The sequence below is a fragment of the Chrysemys picta genome, chromosome 1, assembly GCF_011386835.1.
Source record: "Chrysemys picta bellii isolate R12L10 chromosome 1, ASM1138683v2, whole genome shotgun sequence".
Classification (NCBI taxonomy): domain Eukaryota; kingdom Metazoa; phylum Chordata; order Testudines; family Emydidae; genus Chrysemys; species Chrysemys picta.
Genome location: NC_088791.1, coordinates 239,185,857 through 239,208,721, shown reverse-complemented (window position 1 = coordinate 239,208,721; position 22,865 = coordinate 239,185,857). Strand labels below are relative to the sequence as shown.

Here is a 22,865-nt window from a genome sequence, read left to right as displayed (position 1 = left end):
TTCTATATGAGCAAGAAATTATAGCTTCATTTGTTCATATTCCCCATCTTTCCACTCCTATGTGTTAGCATTGTCATCACCTACACATCTGGACCTGACTCTGAGTGAAGTGAAAGGCATGTCACAGCTTGGCTTTTCAACTGCACATGACACCTACACTGTGTGGCACACCTCAGTCAAAACAATATTATTATAAGCCTTTTGCTGTATTTGAGAGGTCTGCCACACAGGTCACTCAATATGACAGTCACCTTTGCTTTTTATTTACTATTACAAAATAAAAATCACACCATAAAAAGAGAAGCTGATTCTGTGCTCTAGGCCCACAAAACCAGAGAGAACTCACTATCCCACATGTTATACCTTGGAAAAGTTACAAAAGGAGCAGGTTTCCCTTTAAGCTTCTTTCGCTGCCTTGCCAGAGTCAAGCACAAACATGGCCTGCTGCAGTGCCTCAGGGAGATAGGGAAGCCCAGAATAAGGTGACTCAGCCCCAGAAGCCACTCAAAAAAATTCAGCACAAGCTCCAGCCAAATTAAAGTCCTGCTGTACCAGAAGTATATCATCTAGTCTTTGTTTTGGATTCAACAATCCCTTTCTTAAAGCACTCCATCATGGAGGCCTGTCCACCCTGCCAGAAGCTATGGTGACAAAAACTAAAATGGCAGGCTCTTCAGCAGGTGGGTTGCCTCTAAGTCCTCAGAAAAGGTCAGAGTTGTGCCTCCATGCTGTCTGAAGATCCATGATAAAACCTGTGGACACTACTGTGCTGGAGAAAGCATTCAGAAATAAGCTTGACGTACTTTATATATCTTACAGGATTTTATGAAAATAGTAAGGGTAGGAATAAAACTGAGTTCTGTGTGCAGAAGGTTTTCACCTGCAACTAAGTATAGTCTGCTCACCACCAGCTCTCTCCTCCTTTATGAAGAACTAAAATGGGAGGGTGGGGGATGGATTTCTTAGGACTACAGCACAGGACAAGGAAGCAGGACACCTGGATTCTATTCCCTAGTATGTCACAGGCTTACTGATTCACTTGCTTGGGTAAATAATGGTTACCTAACTCACTGTAGCTTTATACAACACCTAACACAATGGGGCCTTGATCCATGACTAGGGCCCAGAGGTACTATTGCAATACAAATAAACAACTGTAGATGCCACAAGTTTTAATTAATACTTTTAAATAATAATAATAATTAATAAGTTCAAACCATTTCAAGAATCTCAGATGAAAGGAGCTTTAGAAAAACAAAATGCCTTTAAAGAGCAAAAAGAAAAGAGACGAAAATAAAGGGGAGGCATGTGAAATGAGGAAAAAGGTATGGCTTGAGTTTGCAAGTACCTTGATCAGATCAGATCAAATTATTTTCAGAAAAAAAATATCAACAACAAAACCACAGTATAAAAATCTAGGCAGAATGAATGTTCATTTAATTGTATTAGTTATGTAACCTCAATTTAAAAAACAAAAAACTTCTCTGCAATAAGTTTTCTTTAAAGAAATTGCAAAAATTATGTGCCACTGCATTTGCTACATGTCAGCTTTAAATATCTGAGATACTGAGACAATGATTCAGATACCTCCCAATATCTGCACAATGGCATAGTGGCAACTGAATTTTTTAATCTACAACAAAATTATGTTGTAGAGGGGCTTTTTTAATCTTCAAAGCATTTAAGTGACTGAGGTGACCAGTTAGTAATACACACAAGAAGCTTCTGAAGACAAATAGTCCATAGTAAATATTTTAAAGTGAGCTGGTCTGTGCCATTAAAATACATCATCATCATCTTTCTGTTGCTGCAGAATAGCGAAAAGTTTTTGGATCCAAGGAAAACACTGTTTGTCTGGGTGGCATTCGGTATCTCACATTTTTCCAGAACTTTGTATTTGCTGAGTGAGATTTCTCTGTGAAGTCCCCTTTCCACTGGATGGCCCCATACTTTTGTTTAATGTATTTAATGGATTCTGGCATGTTTGTGTTGTCCTGTATTTTATCTAGTTCAATCAGAATAATTTTTATTTCATCCCGGATAAGAGCATTGTACACAGCCAGTTGCTGTTCAAAGGTATCTTCTAACACATTGTAACTCGATGCTTCTGATTCTAAAATTATCATCAGTCTTCTGCTTCGTTTGATGGTTTCATCAATAACATTGACCACAGCTGTAAGTAATGCAAGAATGATCAAAGTAGGCATAGAAAAGTTTCAACTTATGCAAAACATCTCTCATTATTTTAAAAGTACATACTTATGGGGCAGTGGCTCGCTCAGAAGATTAGTAGAATATAGAACCTTTCAAAAACAGATTGTTAGTTCCAATCCAGCTCACTTCAGCAGCGATCAAAAGTGGTTTCTACCTGAGGACTTGCCAGTGACCTGTGAGAAATGAGTTTGTAGTCTAGATCTCATTGAACAGACATCCACACCACAAAACCCACTAATGGCACGTGGGAGGCAGTGTTCCCTGGTGGATAAAGCACTGGACTGGGACTCAGGAGACCTGGATTCTACTTCCAGTTTGACCACTGGCCTGCTAGTTGACTTTAGGCAAGTCACTTCACCACTCTGTGCCTCAGTTTCCCCATCTGTAAAATAGGGGATTCTTAGCTGCTTTACAAAGCTCTTTGAAATCTACTGATGAAAAGCTCTACATAAAAACTAGATTATTATTATTATCATTATCATCATCATCAATAATGATTGGTATTCTTGTTATTCTCACTTGAGGTTTTTTTTTTTTTAATTAAATAATGGCATCTTGTATTTCTGTCTCAGAAGAGGAATTCTTCGTAGGGAATAGTTGCTCCAGTCCCTCATCCTTAAAAATCAGCAATGGTATAGTCAATGCAGCTAAACTAAGTTTACAAAATTAGTCAGTCTCACATTGTTTTTTCATCACCAGCATACACAACAAATCTTAGAACAACATGTCAAATGGAAACACAGCAAGGGTAATATTAATTTTGCTATTTTTAACATACCTTCCCCTAATAAATCATCCCTTCCAAGTATAAAAAGATTATATCCACACTGGCTCTCTAAGACCTCGGGTAGTATTCTCAGAGCAAAGTTGTTCAGGGTGTAGACACATCTCACCCCATTGGGTTTTGGATACATGACGTATGCATCATAGATCTTCCCATCTGAAGCTATAAAGAAAGAGCAAGAGACTCCTTTAAAAAAAAAACTACCTTTATTACAATTTTAATTGTTTAGTATTTAAAATCCTCTGGCAAACCACCAGGAAAGAGGATGAAATGCTCTAAAATGAAAGGTGGATGACCAGCCATAGATCTAACTCATTCTCTCCTCATGGATGAGGGGTTTGCCACAATGTGGATTGGGCACAGCACCCTACGATCTGCAGGGAAAGAAGTCCCAGCCCCACTGGTCCTAGGAAGACATCCACAAGCATACCTACCTCCTCCAGAATGCTCTCCAGCCCTTCTCCTGCCTGACATTGGCTGAACACCTGAGCTAATGGGAAATGCCAAATATTTGTCAGCAGAAAATTTGAGAACATTTTGGGGGTTTAGATTTGGTAGAAATTTCCCACCAAAAAATATATATTTTTTTCATAAACAAAGCAAACAAAAATAGTCAAATGCTTTTCAAAAACCGTGTTGAGTTAAAAAAAAATTTTTTTACCAAAACCCAAAATCTGGTTTTTCATTGAAAAACTGGAAAATTTTGTCACATGAAATTTTCCTATGAAAATTTTAATTTTTGACCAAAATCCATTTTTCGTCAAAATTCCTTTCCAATGAAATCATTTCAACCAGCCCTACTAAACATTAATCCTCTCCCTGAGCAGGACAGGAAGCTAATGCTAGTAGAAGAAGGGGGGAGACCACGGTTCAAAACCCTATTCCAGTGTGGGTATTCAAACCTAGGTCTCCCACATCCTGAGTGAGTGCCCTAAGCACGGGGTTAAAGGTTATAAGAGCAACACCCCTACCTCCCCATTGCTATAAGGGGAGCAGCAGCAGCATCACCGCCTCTACTCATTTTGTGACTTTAGCCCCAAATTATTACTATTGTTATTTTGGGCCCAGAGTATTTGGCAAATTTGTATCAAATTCACAAATAGTTTCTAATTGACCAAAACAGGAATAACCCATTCCTCCAAAAAATGTTGTCTGGCTCTAATTGTAAGCTGTGTGGGGCAAAGGCCCTCTTTTTGTTCTGGGCTTGTACAGTGACCAGCACAACAGAATGCTGGTCAGTGAAAGAGGTTCCTAGGTGCTTCTGCAGTACAAAGAATAATATATCATGTAGCAGCTGCTCCCCCTTCTCAAACCTTTGCACACATCCCCACAGTGCATAAAAGTAATAAAATACATGGTAATCAAGGAATGGGGCAGTGGTGGCACTTTTTCCCCCTTTGGCACCTGCCTCTCATAGCTTTCAGCTTTTAAAAGGAAGGGGACGGAGAAGGGGATGGATAAAAAGAGGAACTTGTAGACAGTGTCTGAGAGTCTGATTTTCAATAGAAACATTCCAGGCAAAATCTCATGTTGCCTCTCCTATACAAAGCTTTTTTTTTTTTTTTTTATTTTATTTTTTTAATTATTTTTAACCTTGGGCAGTACCATTGCTGCTAAATGGCAGTACGTTGCTCTGGTGACCTCTACTGGTCACCAACAGGTAAGCTATAAAGTTTATGGCAAAACAAGGAGCATTTTTTAGCAAAGCAGACAGCAATCCACAGATCTGGGGAAAGCATGGATTTCTGGTTGAACCACCTAACCATCATTGCCACATATACTTCCAGTTGTTTATCATCTTAGTATGGTATGCATTTTACTCACTCATTTCAAACACGCTCCAATTGCTTTAGAAAATTCTAAACAAGTTCTACCCCGGGGGTCATTTCTTTCCCATCATCAGAAGACCTTCCTAAATACTCTTCTGTAAGTTACAAAAATCAATATAAAAAGGTAGCAAACTGGCTACTCTGACATACCTTCTTTCTTTAAAAAAGCACAGCAAGAACTACGATACCAAAGCACAATGTCAATCTTGAAAAGCTTGAAGATTAATAACGTAACAACTGTTAAAAGCAGCAATGCAATGAATCCTCCAGTCAGTGATTTGTGAAAATCTGCAACTGCATCAGTAAAAGAAAAAAAGAAGAAATTGCAGAATTTGTCCAACTTTGAACTTTCAAACAACTGTAGTAATATTCAAAAGCTACATTTCTATATTCTCATTTTTTTAATAAAAATAAACTATACATATGTATTACTATAGAACAACCATATCAATTATTGGTTGGGCAAAGCAAAAAGTAGAGCATCTAATACACAGGAAAATCATTAACATTTTATGTTTTCATAACACCTGCTACTGGGGGATGTGAATGCTCTTTACAAGCATGAATAAATCCTCATAACAGCTCTCTAGGTTAAATAGTGTTAGCAGTAGTTTATAGATGAAGAAACCTTGGCATAAATAAATTAATACACAAATTTTCAAAAGTAACCCCTAAATTTGACCCACAATGATTGATTGTCGTGTGTAGTCCAGGTTGAGGATTTCTGATGGTTAGTGTGTAAGACAGTGAGTCAGGAGACTCAATTTCTATTCCAAGCATTGTCACTGACTCAGTGTGTAGCTATAAGCAAGTCATTTAGGGTCAAATTTCTGAGTGCCTCAATTTTTGATCATCCAACATATGGCACAGTAGTTCTGAACCTTGCTCATTCATTTCTATTCCTTGAAAGCTTCTCATAATTTACTCTAGTGTAGAAATCCCTCCAAACTCTGCTGTTTAAAATTTCCCTTCACATATGTACATTCAGCCTTTTTATTCATCTCCTAAATCTTCATATGCTCACCTCCAATTTCCACACACACACACACACACACACACACACAGCCCTACCTTCCCTTCTGAGTCCTGCCCTCCCCCGCAACTCACAAATCTTAAAGTTAAAGTTAATCAAAAGGAAAAGCAGTTTATCTATTTAGATACGTATATAACTCGCATAATTATGGTATCTGAGCACAGTATTCAACTCTTCCTGGGAAAGTCAAATCAAATGTATCCAATAATGCATTACCTCTGTGTTTTAATGCTATATATGTTGCAACTTGACCAAAGGAATTCAAAGCATGGCAGACAAAGTGATGTTCGTAATCCTCGCTATTGACTTCGGAAATGTTGAGTCTCACTGTAGTGAGAGGGTGTCCATCACACAAAGTTTCGCCTCTATCCAAAAGGTAGCAAACACAGTAATAAAAACAACTCAATCCTTACTGAAGTGGTTTCTTCGCTAGCAATCACAACAGGACAATAGTCACTGATCTTCAACACTATGACCATATATCAGATTCTTTTCAGAACTGACGGATAGCTTGAATCTATAAGGGGATCATCATGACACTTTGTCTATCTCTGACAAGCAAGATGGAGATCAGGAGACATCCTTATATAAACACAGTTGGTGCACTGTTTCCTCAAAAGCATACACAGTTTCTGTAGGCTACTCGTATAAAATATTTGCTTTATACATTAAACTTACGGGCACATTTCAGCTTGCAAAAACATGAGTGTAGGGAAAGGATTGTACTAGAGCTTTTAATGTCTTTGAACGCTGTGGATGCAGCTGTAGAGGCCACAGAGATGGCTGGGGGAGAATGCCCCCCAGCATAAGTATACATAAGGAAGCTACAGGCTGCCACACAAGGTCCCTCTTCCATCCCACCACAAGCCCTGGTGTAGGAAATGGGCCAGGGGTGGGGCTGGAGCTAGAGGAGGTGGGACCATAACACTAATACAATTCTGGGAGTACCATCACCCACAGACAGTTCAGGCATGGCTGCCATTTCAGCCCCAGGAGTAGCACAGAATTAGGAAGGTTTCAGAGTAGCAGCCGTGTTAGTCTGTATCCGCAAAAAGAAGAACAGGAGTACTTGTGGCACCTTAGAGACTAACAAATTTATTAGAGCATAAGCTTTCGTGGACTACAGCCCACTTCTTCGGATGCACATATGTTCCATTCTATATGCATCCGAAGAAGTGGGCTGTAGTCCACGAAAGCTTATGCTCTAATAAATTTGTTAGTCTCTAAGGTGCCACAAGTACTCCTGTTCTTCTTTTTACAGAATTAGGAGTGCTTAGCCCTCCCTTCCCTGGGCTCTGAGGTTTGTGCTGCACTTTTAAGAGGCCCAACACAAATTCTTTCCCATGATATTTTCCAAGCCCCCCGTGGTACTAACCTTATCACACATCGGCTTAGTTAAGTGTGGTGGGGTAAATGTTACATTAGAAACTGTAACTTTTTAGTACTGGGCGAATGGGGGATATCATTTCATATTACGTGTCTCACATTAAAGAACCTATCTGCTTATCCAATTAATGTTTATCACTTAAAATATTCTATTTATCATTTGAAATGTCAACTAATTATTTAAATATATTCATAAATGAAAGCTTTTCATACAATCTCAGTCCTCCCGCCACCTACTGGCTTCCCATTCTTCCCGACTACCTCTTCAGCTCCCAATCCTAGCCTCCTTGCCCACCCCAAGTCCCTATTTCCCTCAGCCCCTCCCTGCCAGCCTTCAGTCACAGTTTCTGCCTCCCAAATGTTCCTTGTCCCTGTCTACACTCCTACATTCTGGCTCTAGTCCCCCCTGCATTTGAATCAGGCAGCTTCCTCTCTCACACTGCCTGGGCCCAATGAGGCATGCGTGTGTGCGTGTATGTGTGTGGAGGGGGTAGTCATTGAGAGCACAGGAGAGGGAGTCTCCCTGTTCTCAATTCAGGTGCCCAGACCCAGACCGGGCAGCATCCCAGAGCTGCAAGTGAAGGGAAAGTCCTGCTGAGCCCTCGTCTGAAGCATGTTCCATGTGGACGGAATCTTCAGGGAATTTACCTGTAAAATCTAAGAAGTTTCTAAGGCTCATAATGTAGCCAAATTTAGGCAGATTTTCATGGGGATGGAAAAATATGCAACCCTGACACAGAGGCCACCCCCAGCCAAATTTAAAGCCCCTGCTCCAAAGCATATGGGCACTAGAGCTTTTCAAATAAAAGGTTGCCAGAATTTTGTAACATAGGGTAAAAAAAAAAAAATCATTTTGCCCCAACCTCATTCTCAGAAATGTCAGAACCGTTTTGACGGGAATTAAAAGGAAAAAAAATCAGCTTGAAGCAGAACCCAGCATGTAAAATTTCAGCCCAAACAATTAAAGTTTGGCAAAGTAATAAGCAACTGAAAACAAGGTCTTCTAACCAAGAGTGTTGGGAACCTTAGTAAAAGGCAGTGCTACCAGCCCCACCTATAATTAGATCACAAAAATGTGTTTATTTGTGTAACAGTAAATTTTCCATGGCTGGTTCAAACAAAACAGAGAAATTATACAAGATTTTAGCTGATAATCCAATACATTCTGATCTTGAAGCATACTTACTCATAATCTTCCTCTTCAAAAATTCTACTCTTATAATATATATCAATGTATGTGTTGTTGACTGTCCAGTACACCTGAAACACTTCAGCGCCTGTTACATTGCAGTCCACTATGACACGTGAGCCTACAAGACAGCGTTACAAAGTGGCAATTTAAATAACTATATTGTAGTTAAAGGCCATACAATTCCCTACACTAATACATATAAGAATGCAAAAACCACTGGAAGTCAGCTACAGGCATGGAGAGGGCAGAGGATTTTTCATAGATTCATAGATTCTAGGACTGGAAGGGACCTCGAGAGGTCATCGAGTCCAGTCCCCTGCCCGCATGGCAGGACCAAATACTGTCTAGACCATCCCTGATAGACATTTATCTAACCTACTCTTAAATATCTCCAGAGATGGAGATTCCACAACCTCCCTAGGCAATTTATTCCAGTGTTTAACCAACTTTTCCTAATGTCCAACCTAAACCTCCCTTGCTGCAGTTTAAGCCCATTGCTTCTTGTTCTATCCTTAGAGGCTAAGGTGAACAAGTTTTCTCCCTCCTCCTTATGACACCCTTTTAGATACCTGAAATCTGCTATCATGTCCCCTCTCAGTCTTCTCTTTTCCAAACTAAACAAACCCAATTCTTTCAGCCTTTCTTCATAGGTCATGTTCTCAAGACCTTTAATCATTCTTGTTGCTCTTCTCTGGACCCTCTCCAATTTCTCCACATCTTTCTTGAAATGCGGTGCCCAGAACTGGACACAATACTCCAGTTGAGGCCTAACCAGCGCAGAGTAGAGTGGAAGAATGACTTCTCGTGTCTTGCTCACAACACACCTGTTAACACATCCCAGAATCATGTTTGCTTTTTTTGCAACAGCATCACACTGTTGACTCATATTTAGCTTGTGGTCCACTATAACGCCTAGATCCCTTTCCACCGTACTCCTTCCTAGACAGTCTCTTCCCATTCTATATGTGTGAAACTGATTTTTCCTTCCTAAGTGGAGCACTTTGCATTTGTCTTTGTTAAACTTCATCCTGTTTACCTCAGACCATTTCTCCAATTTGTCCAGGATGGGCAAAGCAACAACAGCAGCTTCACACTACGTTCTCCATGCCTTCCCACTCCATTTCACAGAAACCCCTCTGACCCAAATGTACAAGTTCAGGGATCTGCAGGTTAGGAAGGGGACTGGCTGGGCCAGAAGGAGCTGAATCCAGGAGAGACTAGCCATTCTCTGTGGCATCAGCCATCCAAAAGTTTCACAGGGGTTTCCTCACTGGATCTGTTCCACATCTGTAGGCGTTCCAGAGCAGCCACTTCTAAAGAGCACAGAAGGAGCTGTGCTGCAGTGAAGAAGGCGGCTGGGGAAAGCAATGTCACCTCATACAACTTCCTCTGCCTCTCAAAATATTCCCTGGACATTTCCTAGGGTCTGGAAGGTCAAACCTCTTGTCTGTTCCACCTTCTTCTCCCTCAGGAAGTTAATATATGAGAGACCCTCTGAGCTGAATCTCATGGAGTTTCCTGGCTGCAAAAGGTTTGTCTACACAGTAGCTGAGAGGGTGATTCCCAGCGCAGGTAGACAGACACGCACTACTTCTGCTCAAGACAGCCTGCTAAAAATAGCAGCGTGGCTGTAGCAGCTTGGCTAGCCACCAGAGTATGTACCCAGGGGGTTGGGCAGAATTAAACTTGGGCAGCTAGTCCATGCCACTGTGGCCACACTGCTATTTTTAGCACGCTAGCTTGATCAAAGCTTGTGCGTCTGTCTACCCACGCAGGAAAGCATCATCTCAGCTGTTGTATAGACACACTCTTAGTAGTTTTTTGTTGCATAAGGGGCACTTTTGCTGTAAAGGAAGATATGACTAAGCAAACAGCACTTGGAAATCCTCTTGAGTCTAAATTCTGTTTAGGATACACATTATTATTTTGTTGTAAGAAAACTTGCTTACCAAGTTCTACTTCAATGGTATTGTTTCTTGGGTAAAATATTTCTGGTGGTGTGTTCCGTGGACTCACTAAACAAAAAAACAAAGTTATTTCAGAAATTCAATGGCCGCTGCAGCATATGGTAAGTGCTACACGGCCACAGTGATGACATTCTTAAAGACAGACATGCAAACAGTGACTTCTGAATAGATAGTGATCAATATTAAAATGCAATAGCCAAACCCTTGATGTTTTTGTTTGCTACTTTAGGTTAATTTACTCGTCTCTCCTCTTTAAGTTCTGGGGCTGCTCTATCTTGGCACAAGGGGATCAACCCTGAACACAATGGCGGCAGCAGAACCACAAGAATATGAAAGTGAAGTGTAAACCACCATCTCGCTGTCTCACACACACACACACACACACACACACACACTGTTCTTTAGCTATAGCTGAGAATCTGGATAGTATTTTTGAAGTGCAAGGACATAAAAAATAAAAAGGCATATACCTGTCACAGTTAGACGAATGTCTCGTGAAATGTTATATTGTTTTCCCTTGTAAGTATACGATGTTCTGCATGTGTAGTTTCCTTTGTCATGTAGAGTTGCGTTTTTAATCACAAGGTAATCATTGAAAGAGACAAACCTTTCCTCTTCAAGCAGCTCACACTCCTAAACACAATTACAACGCTCTGTTAAATCACAGATAGAATACAATAGCATGTCCCTCCAGGGCTTGCCTGTATGCTGCAGCCTAAGCTTTTCCTGGACCATAAAGCTGGGACAGTCTCCCTGGTTTGTCTTGGAAAAACACAACATTTCCCTAGGCTCTGAGGTTGTGATTCAAACCAACTCCAGGTCTGTCCACAGACAGGCTTACTTACAATAACTCATTTTACAGAGGGGGAATTAAAGCAATGAGAGGCCAGAATTTGCAGAAAATGTCCACTAATTTAGGGTACCTCAATGATAGGGCACCCAACTTGACATACCTAGTATCTGATTTTTCAGAGTACTTAACTTTTTTTTTAAATGGCGCTTTGGATTGCACAGACATTAATCCATCCTCACAACATCCCTGCGAGGAAGGTGGATAACTATTATTATTCAGATTTAACAGTGCGGGAAATGGAGAAAGGAAGACAAAGGAACTTGCCAAAGTCAGACAGTAAGACAGTGGAAGAGGTAGGATTAGATCACAAGACTTTCTGGCATTTCCTGTTTTTTGAGAGCTACACAACTTTACCAGCACTCTTTTAATGTATTTTTTTACTATGTCATAACCAAGGACTGTTTCGTTAAGAAAAAAACATTTCTATTATGTACAACTGTAACAGTCCCCTTCATAAATAATCAAGGTAGCTTGAACCCTGCACCTTCAAGATTGCCACACAGACCTCTACCACTTAAGCTAAAGGACTAACAGCAAGAAGCAGGAACAAGTTGTGTACCAGCCACTGGAGGAAGTCATGTAGCACATGGGAATGGTCGGCTACATATGCAGAAGTAGCGCCATTTTACAGGTTGCACAGCCAAGCACACAGATCTAGCACATTCCTTCTAGTAGGCAATGTGGAAAAAAGGAAAAGATTTGAATCTGCCATATTAGAGATGTAGTCATAGGTTTCTGCATCCAGCAGACACCTGAGGATACCATCACAGAGATCTTACGAGATGTAGCCAGGATTGACTCCTCTCTACTGGCACCATGGCAGAAGATCAATGCCTTGAACATCTTCCTGATCCCCCGTATTTCATTTGTCCTGAGGGGATCTGCCATGGTGAAGGTACTTCTTAACAAGGCAGACAGCACCTTTAGGCAGCTAGTGAAAAAGTGGATATTTCTTCCCCAGAGGGCTATCAATGAACTGGTGTACATTTCACACAGGCAGGGAGGCACCAAAGTCCCTCAAATGGGTGATCTGTGCAATGTTGCGGTGATCACTCATGCCTTCTGCCTACTAACACCATGGTGAGGAACTTCGCAGAGAGTGCTATGCATGACGTCATCAGGAAGTGAATAACCAGGACCCCTTCCAACCAAGATGTCGCCACCTACTCGAGTGGCTCACTGTAATGCAAATTTGGAAGAGAAGGAAGAGACTGCTTCATTCTGGACTCATACCTGAAATGCTACACAATGACTGGAGAAAGTATCAGCTGCCACTGGACATGGTGCAAGGAACGCCAGGAGCTGGGAGTCCTGGTGCCACAGGTGAAGAATAAAGAGCACACAATCATCACTCCGAGAGCTAGAACCATGCTGGAGAGGACCCTGAAGGATGCCATCCGCTGCCAATACGTGAAAAACCTGAAACGGAAGCCAGACGAGGGCAAGGCCTTTGAGATGATATGCAAGTGGGACGACAGCAACCACTCCGGGGGCAGTTTCACCCGATTTGCCAACTGGAGGTGCATCCACAAGGCCTGGCTCAACTGCATCCCACTGAACTGAGCTGTCTGCCACAGGAATCGGGACAAGCAATGCAGGAAGTGTGGCTATGCCAACGAGACACTACCCTAAGTCCTGTGTAGCTGCAAGCCCCATTCCAGAGCCTGGCATCTGTGACACAATGCCATCCAGAATTGCCTAGTCAGAGCCATCCCGCCACCCCTGAGGAAAGTGGCCGTAAACTCTGCCATCCCCGGAACGGACAGCCAACTCCGACTGGACATCGTCATCATCAACAAGGAACGAAAGAAGCTCATCATGCTGGATGTCACAGTTGCCTTTGAAAATAGGACCCTGGCCTTCCACGACACTTGATCTCGGAAGCTGGAGAAATACGTCCTTCTGTCCAACACCTTGAGAGCTAGGGACTGTGAGGTTCAAACTCATGCGCTGATCATCGGAGCTCTGGGTGCATGGGACCCCAGTAACGAGCAAGTGTTTAGAGAATGCGGCATTGGTCAATGCTACACTTGGCTGATGTGGCAACTCATGACGTCGGATGCCATCAGATGGTTGAGGGACATCTATCTAGAACACATCACAGGACATTGGCAATACCAGGGGAGATTAGCTGGAGTGCCGATGAGAAGCAAAGTCAGGAAAGTAACTGAAATACTTCCCTGATGGATTGTATTTTCTAAGGGATGACCTATCCTAATTTCTCAATTACTGAGGGACAATCTGCCCTCATTGCTATATTTGCTTTCCACAACCAACTCTCTGTATAACTTTTTCATGAGTAATGTACCCAAATATTTGGATACTAATATCTATACTGTATCTTTAGACTTATTAATCTAAATTTGGGTTATTGCTGATTATGTACTATATGTATTGTATGACTTATTTTCATTTTATGTATTTTTAGATAATCTAAGCACTACATCCAGATGTACAGACACTCTTTCCTCAAGCTGAATATTATATAATTTTAACATTAGCTTTAATACAATTTTTAAATCTGTTCCCTGCGTTTTCAGAATTGACCTTGTGTAACTTCTCAATGGGATATGAATCCTTGCTCACTAATAAGACTTGTAAAGGGCACCAAACACCGGTGTGGAAAAAAGGTATCTAGAACTCATTGTTGGAGAGCCATTAAAAGCAACTAAATATCAAGGTCCTAAAACAGAAACTCCTCTCAAAATGCATTCACGGGGGAAAAAATCATTAATTTTTTTTAAATGATTCACCAAGAAAACTGGACTTTGAATGAAAAACCCATGTTTTAAAGAAAATAAGAAATACGGACATTAAAGAATCATCATCACGTTTTCCATAACTCCCCCACCCTTTCTAATAGATTAAAAGGCAGAAGGGGAGAATATATACTCATTATAACATTGAAATATAAAATGGAGTATTATTAACAGTAAGATTAGGAGTTTTGATAGCTATGTTTTTAATGATTTGTAATTATGGGGAGTGAATGAGTACAAATGAAGTAACTCTTAGGTCAAGACCTTGCTGGCATAAGTGTGGTTTTGGCAATTCCTTTATACAGAATTGATGATTTGCTTAAAATGATATTATTGCCAACAAAACAAAGGTAACATGTTGTGCTGGAAGTCTGGGGGTAAAAACACACAACCCTGTAACAACAAGAAGCCTTTTTAACAGAGGAGATCCAGGGTAAGGTGACACAAAAACAACATGACACCAAAACTGCAAAACCAGAGCACTTGAATTTGAGCATGCACAATGCATGGGTCATCCAAAACCCAAAGGGCTGGTTTGTTAACAGCCCATTGGATAACTATTAAGTAATCTGTAATACAGAAATGTATTAAAAATACCTAACTGAACAAGGGTCTAAACTGGAGAAACACCAGACCAGAAATTGAAGGAGAGGACTGAAAGACCAGACCAAGAGATCAGGGAAACAATGACCATCAAGAATTCTAGGAGGACTTCCGATGCCCCGGAATGTGGTAACTTGAGCCCTTTGCCAACTCCGTCTTGTCTGTTATTATTTGTCTGGCATAAATGTATGTCCAGATGCTATAAATGACAATAATTCTGTCAGAAATTGTATAAATAAAGGCCAAAATTGAGAACGCCCAAATTGGGTGGACTTGTGACTCAAGTTTCCCAACTTTTACCCCAACATCATGGACCCTTGGCTCTCAGCCCAGCACACCTTTGCTAGGCCAAAGAATATCTGGATGAGGGAAAGAGCTGCAGCAACCACCGTCATTTTGACTGCGTAACATAATTTTATAATGGGAAGTGTTAAGCAGCCGTAACGTAAGAGGGAGCATAGCAACCCCACACAAGATACCTTCCCTTTATGAAAGATGAGAACATTGTTTACTAAATTTATTTTCACAAGGAAATTATATTCAAGGCAGTTACACCTCACTAGCAAGTAAGAATATGGCATGTGGTTTGGTGGCTCAAATTAGAGCTCACTTTCTGATCCATAATTCATAAATACAAGGCACAGACCAAAAATTAGGGGGTGTCTAACTAGTACATGCCTTTAGAGAACAAAAGCTAAAGGGTAATTGTCACCTTTTCTCAGTTTATTTTGCAAAAGCTCGTCTCATTTAAAATATGCTGTAGTTTTTCCATTGCCATTCATAAACATCAGTGACTGATATTAAAAAACACTGATTATAGTTTACCTATCAAGGAGTTATGACCGCAAAAAAAAGTACTATTTTTACCTTATACCACTGAAGGGGCAAAGTATTCTCCTCATCTCTGAAATAATCCAAATGAGGACACACAACCTTAGCATGTGACGATGTTAGTATCTCCTCCCCAATGGCAAATTCTTCATTAAAGCATAAACCATAAATATTCTTGAAAACTCTTAGGTTCATATATATTTTTCTGCAGCTTGATAAATTCCTGCAATGGAACATAAAATAGCTGAATTAAACTACTTATCCATGTGTATAGCCTCACAACTTCAAGATATGCAGCTTCTTTTAGAGGAGGAAGAGGAGGGGTTTGGAAGTCTGTAGTTTCTATAGTAAACTGACCATTCTATATTTGGCCCATCTTGAAAGCGTAAAAATATTATAAACATGCCCTCTATTGTATTAATTCCCTCCACAGCAGTACTTATGAAGAAATGTAACTATATGCTGATTATCACACCCACCCACCCTCCGCAAAAAAAGCAAAAACAAAAAAAACCCTACACACAATTTTGCAGCTTACTTCTGCAGTAGTATAACTTTTTTTTAAAAAGTCTTTACCTTATAACACATTCATAGGATCCTGAATCGTCTAAAGTTGCAGGGAGAAACCAAATGAAGTTCTTTTGCTGGTGAATTCTGGAATGCTTGTCTTTAGACACAGATGTTTGGCTACCAGTTTTGTACCAAGTCAAGTTGTAGTCTGTGTTTTTAAAATTCAGTATTTTATCTACTGAACAGTTGACAGCAAGTGGCTGTCCTTCATGTACAAAATTGTGCTTAAGAAACACATCATAGACTTCGCATTCTTCTAAAGGAAGACAAAATGAAAAACAAGAGAAGAGCTTAAAATTTGTAAAATAAAATTTTGAGTTTATTTCTTTACTATGTTGACAAAGTTTACTACAATTTCAAAATTCATCCTTAATTCAGTTATAGGAGAGAGAACTACTGTTATTCATCTTCAGACTGGAAGATACCACATCATCATACTCAAATGATGTGGTGGATGTAGCTAGGCAACTGAAATGAAATATTCTGGTTCTGCATGTTGCACCTTTAAACATGGGCAAATCCCTACTGCAGGGCTGCCATTTTTGTTTTTCATCTTCGATGCAGAATGTTAGTGAATCGTTGTTTTCTCTGACACTCACACACACACACAGACTTCTTATTTATTCTTACTTTGTTTCTTAATGTAGCTTCTTCATCTGAAATAAGCCATCAAAAGAGAGAATAATGCATGTTCCCATCTTTCTGTATGTAAAAGCATCTAGTTAATGGAATTTTGAAGATGAAAGTATAAATTGTACAAATATCAAGGGGTTTCCACTCAGCCACCTTCTCATGAGCATGAAGGGTATGATTTTTAAAAGCACTCAATATTGGCCTAATTCTGCTCCCATTGAACTCAGTGGGGTTCAGTGGGAGCAGAATTAGCCTAGCGGTGAGCATTTTTGAAAAATCCTACCTTATGAACCTTTTGTTAGAGTTGTCAACTCTGGTGTCATGGTTATATTTCAGACTCAATCACTACATATTGCTCATCTAAAATTCCTTTTGTTTCAGTTGGATTATGGTTTTCTTTCTCATGCTCTACTTCAACACATTTTTTCTGTAGTACTGTGTGCTGTTAAACTGTTGCTACAGCCTGTGACAAAGGGCTGTATTTTAGTGGTGGGTGAAGTAATTTCTGTACCTATAGAGCCAAAGAAATCCCTCCCCTTTTAAATGTGGAGGGTATGAAACACATGCAAATATTGACCTGATCTGGCTATAAAGAACATAAAGGGTAGTGGAATAGGCTCCTTTCTGCCACCAAACCCGAAGCAGTATCCAAAACAGCGACGTGTTTTACGAACTCCCAATATCAATTTCTAGGAAGCCCACTCTGTGCCAGCTAGTATTTTCATGGCACAGGTAAGAATTATAAGATGCATAGGCTGGGAGGCCAACGGGAGTACCTGTTGCCATGGTAGAGAGCAGCCAACGGATATCCCACATGATCAGCCCCTCCCCACTAATGGCCTACTAGCCACAAAATTTCCATACAGAAGTTAGGACATCCATTGGGCTAGCGAGCCACACAGCTCCTCTGTCCACAGACATAAAACCCATCTTCACCAGAATGATCTGTTAGAAACTCAGTGAATGAAAATTCATGGCGTTTTTCTTTTAATCAGCCTGTGTCCGGCTGCAAGCTTTTTCGATAGGAGGATTTGGCCCTTAGCTTGTAAAACAATATAGGATCCTTCGGAATATAAAGGCATTATATGCTATTATGTAGCATTATCGCTATGATATTATTACTACTATTACATGATCAGATAACAATGAATAATATGGCATATTATTGTGCAAATGATATGCTAATACAAATAAGCTATTTTTTTTCTAACTGTAGAGGCAAAGTCAAAATTTCTTGTATTACTGCATATATTTAAGATAAATTTTCATACTGCACCTCATCTATATATATATATATTTTAACTTCAACTATATTATATTAAAAAACACAGTTAGGGAAAACCAGATATTTCTCCCACCCCAAACATCTAAATTCAAGTTCCACCTATTAGATCAAGTGAAGAAGCATTTTAGGTTATCGTATTAGAGTAATTTATTTATGCTGGTATATATGATAAGGAAGCAAGGCATTAACCAGGATATATGGAGATCATGCTAGCAATTCATATATTATTTCTTTTTTTTCACTAAATGTGCACATTTTGCATTAGTAACATTCTATGAAAATTCAATAACTGTCTGTCCCCAATAACATCTTATTCAGACCAGATCTATTAGAAATTTAGAGAGAGAGAGAGAGAGAGAGAGAGAGCGCAGCAGCAGCAGCAGATCTGGATTGTTAGCCCATGACTGAAGGGCAAAGCAAGATGGATGCAATTCAGAGCTATATCTATATTTAAGCAGAGTCAGGATGAGCTCTACCCTAACATCTGGTGGTGAATTATGGCGAGTGTGGAAAAGAACTCCAGGGGCTGATCTTGTTTGCATAGGCACACCCACCCGCCTGGCATGAGACAACAGCAACTGATAGTGGTTACTTTGGATGGGGTGGGATCCCCAGTTTCTCTGTTTTTGGGAAAGGAGGAATAAAGTGTTGTTACCCTGATTATGTGAATCAAGGTCAATGAAACTGTTTTATGACAGAGGGTCTCACCATCACCTAAGTAGCTCTCGCTAGACAAGGGACATGGGTTCCACAACCCAGTGAATTAAGAGAAGATGGGGACAGGTATTTGTACCTGATAGTATGTGGCTCCCCCCTTCTTGAGGGCCTGAAACACCAATTGTACCCCATCCTCTCTCCACTGTTGAATGTCAGAGCTAACTTTGATTCCATGAGGAGTCCAGTTACAGGCTGCTGAGTTGAATTCACTTTGGGCCAATAGTGCACCAGCACTGGGGCTCCCCTCCTATGAGCTGAAATCATTAAGAGCTAAAGTTACTAAGAGCTGAGATCACTGAGTGCTATGTTAACTAGTGGGGGTGCCTGAAGCTATATTGCTAAGCGGCTGGTGGAGCTGTTTGGAGGAGCAGCGAGTGGCCCAAGGAACGGTGAGCGGAGCCATTTGCGGGGATGGCTGGAGTGGCTCACAGGTCGGTGAGCGGAGCGGAGCAGCTCGTAGAGCAGAGCAGTTCATGGCACGGCAGGAAGTGGACTGGCTCATGGTGAAGGCGGCAGCGGCACCCCACGGAGAGATGGCCGGTCAGCCTCGGATCATGTAAGGTGCCCCTTAACACCCTGTGTGCCCCCCTTTTACTCTGGGGCTGCACTGACCAGGGACAGAGACCTTGGGGGTTGTTGGACTTTGGGTGGTTGCTGGACCCAAGAGACCTTGGGGGTGTTGGACTTTGGGGACTCTGGGTGCTTTTTGGGTTGCTGGATTCAAGAACCAAAGGGAAAGGACACGGCCCAATTTGCTGGGATGGGTCTTTTGCTCAAGGTTTGTGTTATGAATCCTGTTTGTGGTGTTTTTTCCAATTTAATGCTGATGTCGTTTCCCTCATGTTATTAAACATTTTCTGCTACACTCAGACTCCGTGCTTGCAAGAGGGGAAGTATTGCCTCTTAGAGGCGCCCAGGGGTGGTATGTAATTGTCCCAGGTCACTGGGTGGGGGCTCGAGCCGGTTTTGCATTGCGTTATTGAAACGGAACCCCTAGATACAGAACCCGGCCCTTGTTGCTGCCAACTTAGATAGGCAGAAGGGTTACATATACGAAAAGTAGGTTATCATCACTAAGTAAAATGATTAACTGGTTACAAAGTTGATATCTTCAAATTTATGGCCATGAGTATGTTTCATTATAATGTGAACACATTCAGCAAAGCTAAGCCCCAGAAGTTGTCCAATAAGACATTTAATATGCCAGAATGCTGCATATTACACTCTGCTTCAAAGACTTCTACTGTTATTAAGACAGTATGCAATGGAAACATTTGCATACCCTGGGCACAGAAGTACCACTATTATTAAGATTGCTTATCTTTAGATGTACATATATTTGGAAACAGCTACTCTCGAAGAAAATTACTGTAATGTCTGTGAAAGAACCAATTTCAGAACAAACCCTTAAGGATCCACTGATTAACTTACCTGCCTTGAGTGAATAAAGAAATACTGTTATACTGCACAAAAACAATGTTGTTGATGTCATGTTTCACTAGAGAGGGTAAAAAAAAGAAAGACCTCAATAATGGCTTTCAAAAAACACTTCAAAGCTGAATTTCAATAGTTTATATCAGGGGTAGGCAACCTATGGCACACGTGCCAAAAGCGGCACACGAGCTGATTTTCAGTGGCACTCACACTGCCTGGGTCCTGGCCACCGGTCCAGGGGGCTCTGCATTTTAATTTAATTTTAAATGAAGCTTCTTAAACATTTTAAAAACCTTATTTACTTTACATACAACAATAGTTTAGTTCTATATTATAGACTTATAGAAAGAGACCTTCTAAAAACGTTAAAATGTATGACTGGCACGCGAAACCTTAAATTAGGGTGAATAAATGAAGTCTCGGCACAGCACTTCTGAAAGGTTGCCGACCGCTGGTTTATATTAATGTACATTCCACACATTATTTAAATTTATATAGTACTTTTCTCCCAGAAGGCGCTCAACATGCTTTATAAATTTGCAGTACATTGGAGGGAATCACCTACCCAGTAATGCAGTGGTTTTCAATGGTGGTCCACAGACCCCTGGGGGTCTGCAGACTGCATCTAAGCGGTCTGTGAAATGTTGTCTTCACTACAGAACAATAGTTTTCAATCTCTGGTCCACGGACCCCTGGGGAACCGCAGACTGTCGAAGATTTCCAAAGGGGTCTGCACCTCCATTAGAAATTTTTTAGGGATCCACAAATGAAAAAAGGTTGAAAAGCACTGTGCACTAGTGAAATACACCCATTTCTGCAATGGAACAATGGGACCATTCTGCACCAGTCACACTACACAGCACTTGTTTTCTATTAAGGGGGGGGGGGGGAGTGAAGAATAGCTTCTTCAATTGAAACAGAGGGGTTTTAGCTAAGAAGAATATAATTACCTAAAAACTGCAATTAGAGCAGGACACGAGGGTTAACCACCCTATTCTTGTGAAAAGGGCCACAGGATCTTTAGATGATCACTGGTTCACATCTCAGGCACTTCCAGCTGAGCAGTACCCCTTGTACAATATTGTGAGATGAGCTCAGAAGAACGCTGTGTACTGAGTCAACAGCATTACATCTTGCAACACTTGCTTGCCTTTTATTTTTTAAACTCCTCCTTATATGTTTCCCTTTCAAGTATCAAACAGGACCAGTCTTGCTTAGCTATGAGAAAGGGTGAATGGCTGCAAGAATGTTGAGCACAAAGAGTATGTTGAGCATTAAAAAGTAAAGACAAACATTTCTGGGTGGAATTTCAGAAACTTCCTATAATGATGAAACCTGACATTTTCTCATTGAATTCAGTACATAAATAACAATGCTCAACTTAGCATAACTCCTTGGTGTCACTTTAAAAAATGAAAATATTTTGATGGAAAGAGAACAATATATCAAAGAATAGGATCATTTCTGGCGTCCAGTTATTTTCTGCCATTTTCCCCTTTATAACTTTTTGCACAAGTTTGAGTAGATTTTTAATACCAGATACGTTAGCCTCCAGCTGTCTTATCTGTACTTAGTACCAGATAGTCTTACTGTTGGGGTGCCTCCATAAATGAAACATTGAGAAACAGAATGCTGGTTTCCTGCCGTTCTCTGGCCAAATCGCCAGTGCAGTTCCCTGCATGCTGCCCCTCCTCTCCAAACTGCTCTTTTGAGCCACCTGAGCTTCCTTCAGTGTGGGAGACCTCTTAACAGGGCATCCCAGGGATTTCCCTAGATGCCCCCTAGGGGGGGTGTACAGCCCCCTGAATTTCCCCGTCACCACCCCCCATTACATGCAGTGCTGCCAATTTAGTTGCTGGTTGGACATTTGAATTGAAATGAAATTGAAATATTAATACACACTTTAAAAGCATACACAGTATCTGAGAAAATACTTGTATCGGAGAAAGCATAATGGGTTTGAAAAGTATGAACAAAGACTAGCTTCCTCATACAGCTGTTATTTATGACAATGTTGGCACATTTGTTTTGGCTATATTGGCCTACCTAATAATTTCAAATGATAATTTATAAGGTCTGAATGAGCTCTCCCCGATAGCTAATGATGAGCCAGTGATGGGTGGAAAGGCTTCAGGACCAGACTGTATTTACATGAACACACCTACTCTGCCTAGGTATCCAGCAGACAGAGTTGTGCTACCCAAGTGATCAATTTTGGCTAGTGTTGGGTTACAAATCACTTAAGTATGAAATGTTGTTATCCGATTGTAGGAGTAAAGGGCAGCAGGACTGTGCTTAGCCTGACTGAACAAGGGGGGGGGGTCTCCCTCAGTGCTTAATTTGAGCCAGAGCTGAGCCCCGGCACCTCTAGGCTCGGCAGTTCATAGCCCCAGCACCTCTGGGCTTGTCACATCAGTTATGAAAGTAACAAACTTGCTTGAGCCCCAGCACCTCTTTCATTACAAATTAAGCACTGGTCACCCTCAACTGAACTCTCTAAGCAGGAGGTTTGGATGCCACATCCTAGTGAAGGGGGGTGGGGGGAGACAGGTGTTTTGCTTGGTGGTGTGGGCTCTGCCTAAGAGTCACAGGCACTATTTCACCTGCCTCTCTCTCCTGTTTAGAGAGAGAGAACTGATTAGACTTCATAGAGAGTCTGTTGGTTTGTTAAGTGACCACTACAGCTGAAATCACTGATAATCGGGTCTAAGTTCTTAGACCTGCTGTGGGACAGTGTTTCTGTGGAAGAGACAGCCCAGCCTGCACTAGCAGTGA

General features: G+C 40.9%; 2 protein-coding genes across 4 annotated transcripts in view; both read right to left on the bottom strand.

The window, feature by feature from the left end:
- Positions 1 to 1,410: 1,410 nt before the first annotated feature.
- Positions 1,411 to 22,865, bottom strand: part of LOC101945423 (interleukin-1 receptor type 1-like) — a 34,913-nt gene continuing 13,458 nt past the window's right edge. The window contains exons 2-12 of one of the 2 annotated variants that reach the window (XM_065580909.1): positions 20,088 to 20,154; positions 16,028 to 16,277; positions 15,488 to 15,674; positions 12,492 to 12,677; positions 10,876 to 11,038; positions 10,388 to 10,453; positions 8,433 to 8,556; positions 6,077 to 6,225; positions 4,978 to 5,121; positions 2,993 to 3,160; positions 1,411 to 2,173 (exon numbers count right to left, since the gene is read on the bottom strand). In XM_065580909.1, coding sequence (XP_065436981.1) covers positions 1,794 to 2,173; positions 2,993 to 3,160; positions 4,978 to 5,121; positions 6,077 to 6,225; positions 8,433 to 8,556; positions 10,388 to 10,453; positions 10,876 to 11,038; positions 12,492 to 12,677; positions 15,488 to 15,674; positions 16,028 to 16,277; positions 20,088 to 20,148 — 1,878 coding nt within the window. In that variant the 5' untranslated portion in view covers positions 20,149 to 20,154 and the 3' untranslated portion in view covers positions 1,411 to 1,793. The remainder of the gene's footprint in view (positions 2,174 to 2,992; positions 3,161 to 4,977; positions 5,122 to 6,076; positions 6,226 to 8,432; positions 8,557 to 10,387; positions 10,454 to 10,875; positions 11,039 to 12,491; positions 12,678 to 15,487; positions 15,675 to 16,027; positions 16,278 to 20,087; positions 20,155 to 22,865) is intronic. The other variant, XM_065580910.1, reaches the window with a different exon arrangement.
- Positions 16,132 to 22,865, bottom strand: part of LOC101942052 (interleukin-1 receptor-like 2) — a 67,338-nt gene continuing 60,604 nt past the window's right edge. For both annotated transcript variants that reach the window (XM_065580929.1, XM_065580930.1), the window contains exon 13: positions 16,132 to 16,277. The gene's annotated coding sequence lies outside the window, so the exon portion shown is untranslated. The remainder of the gene's footprint in view (positions 16,278 to 22,865) is intronic.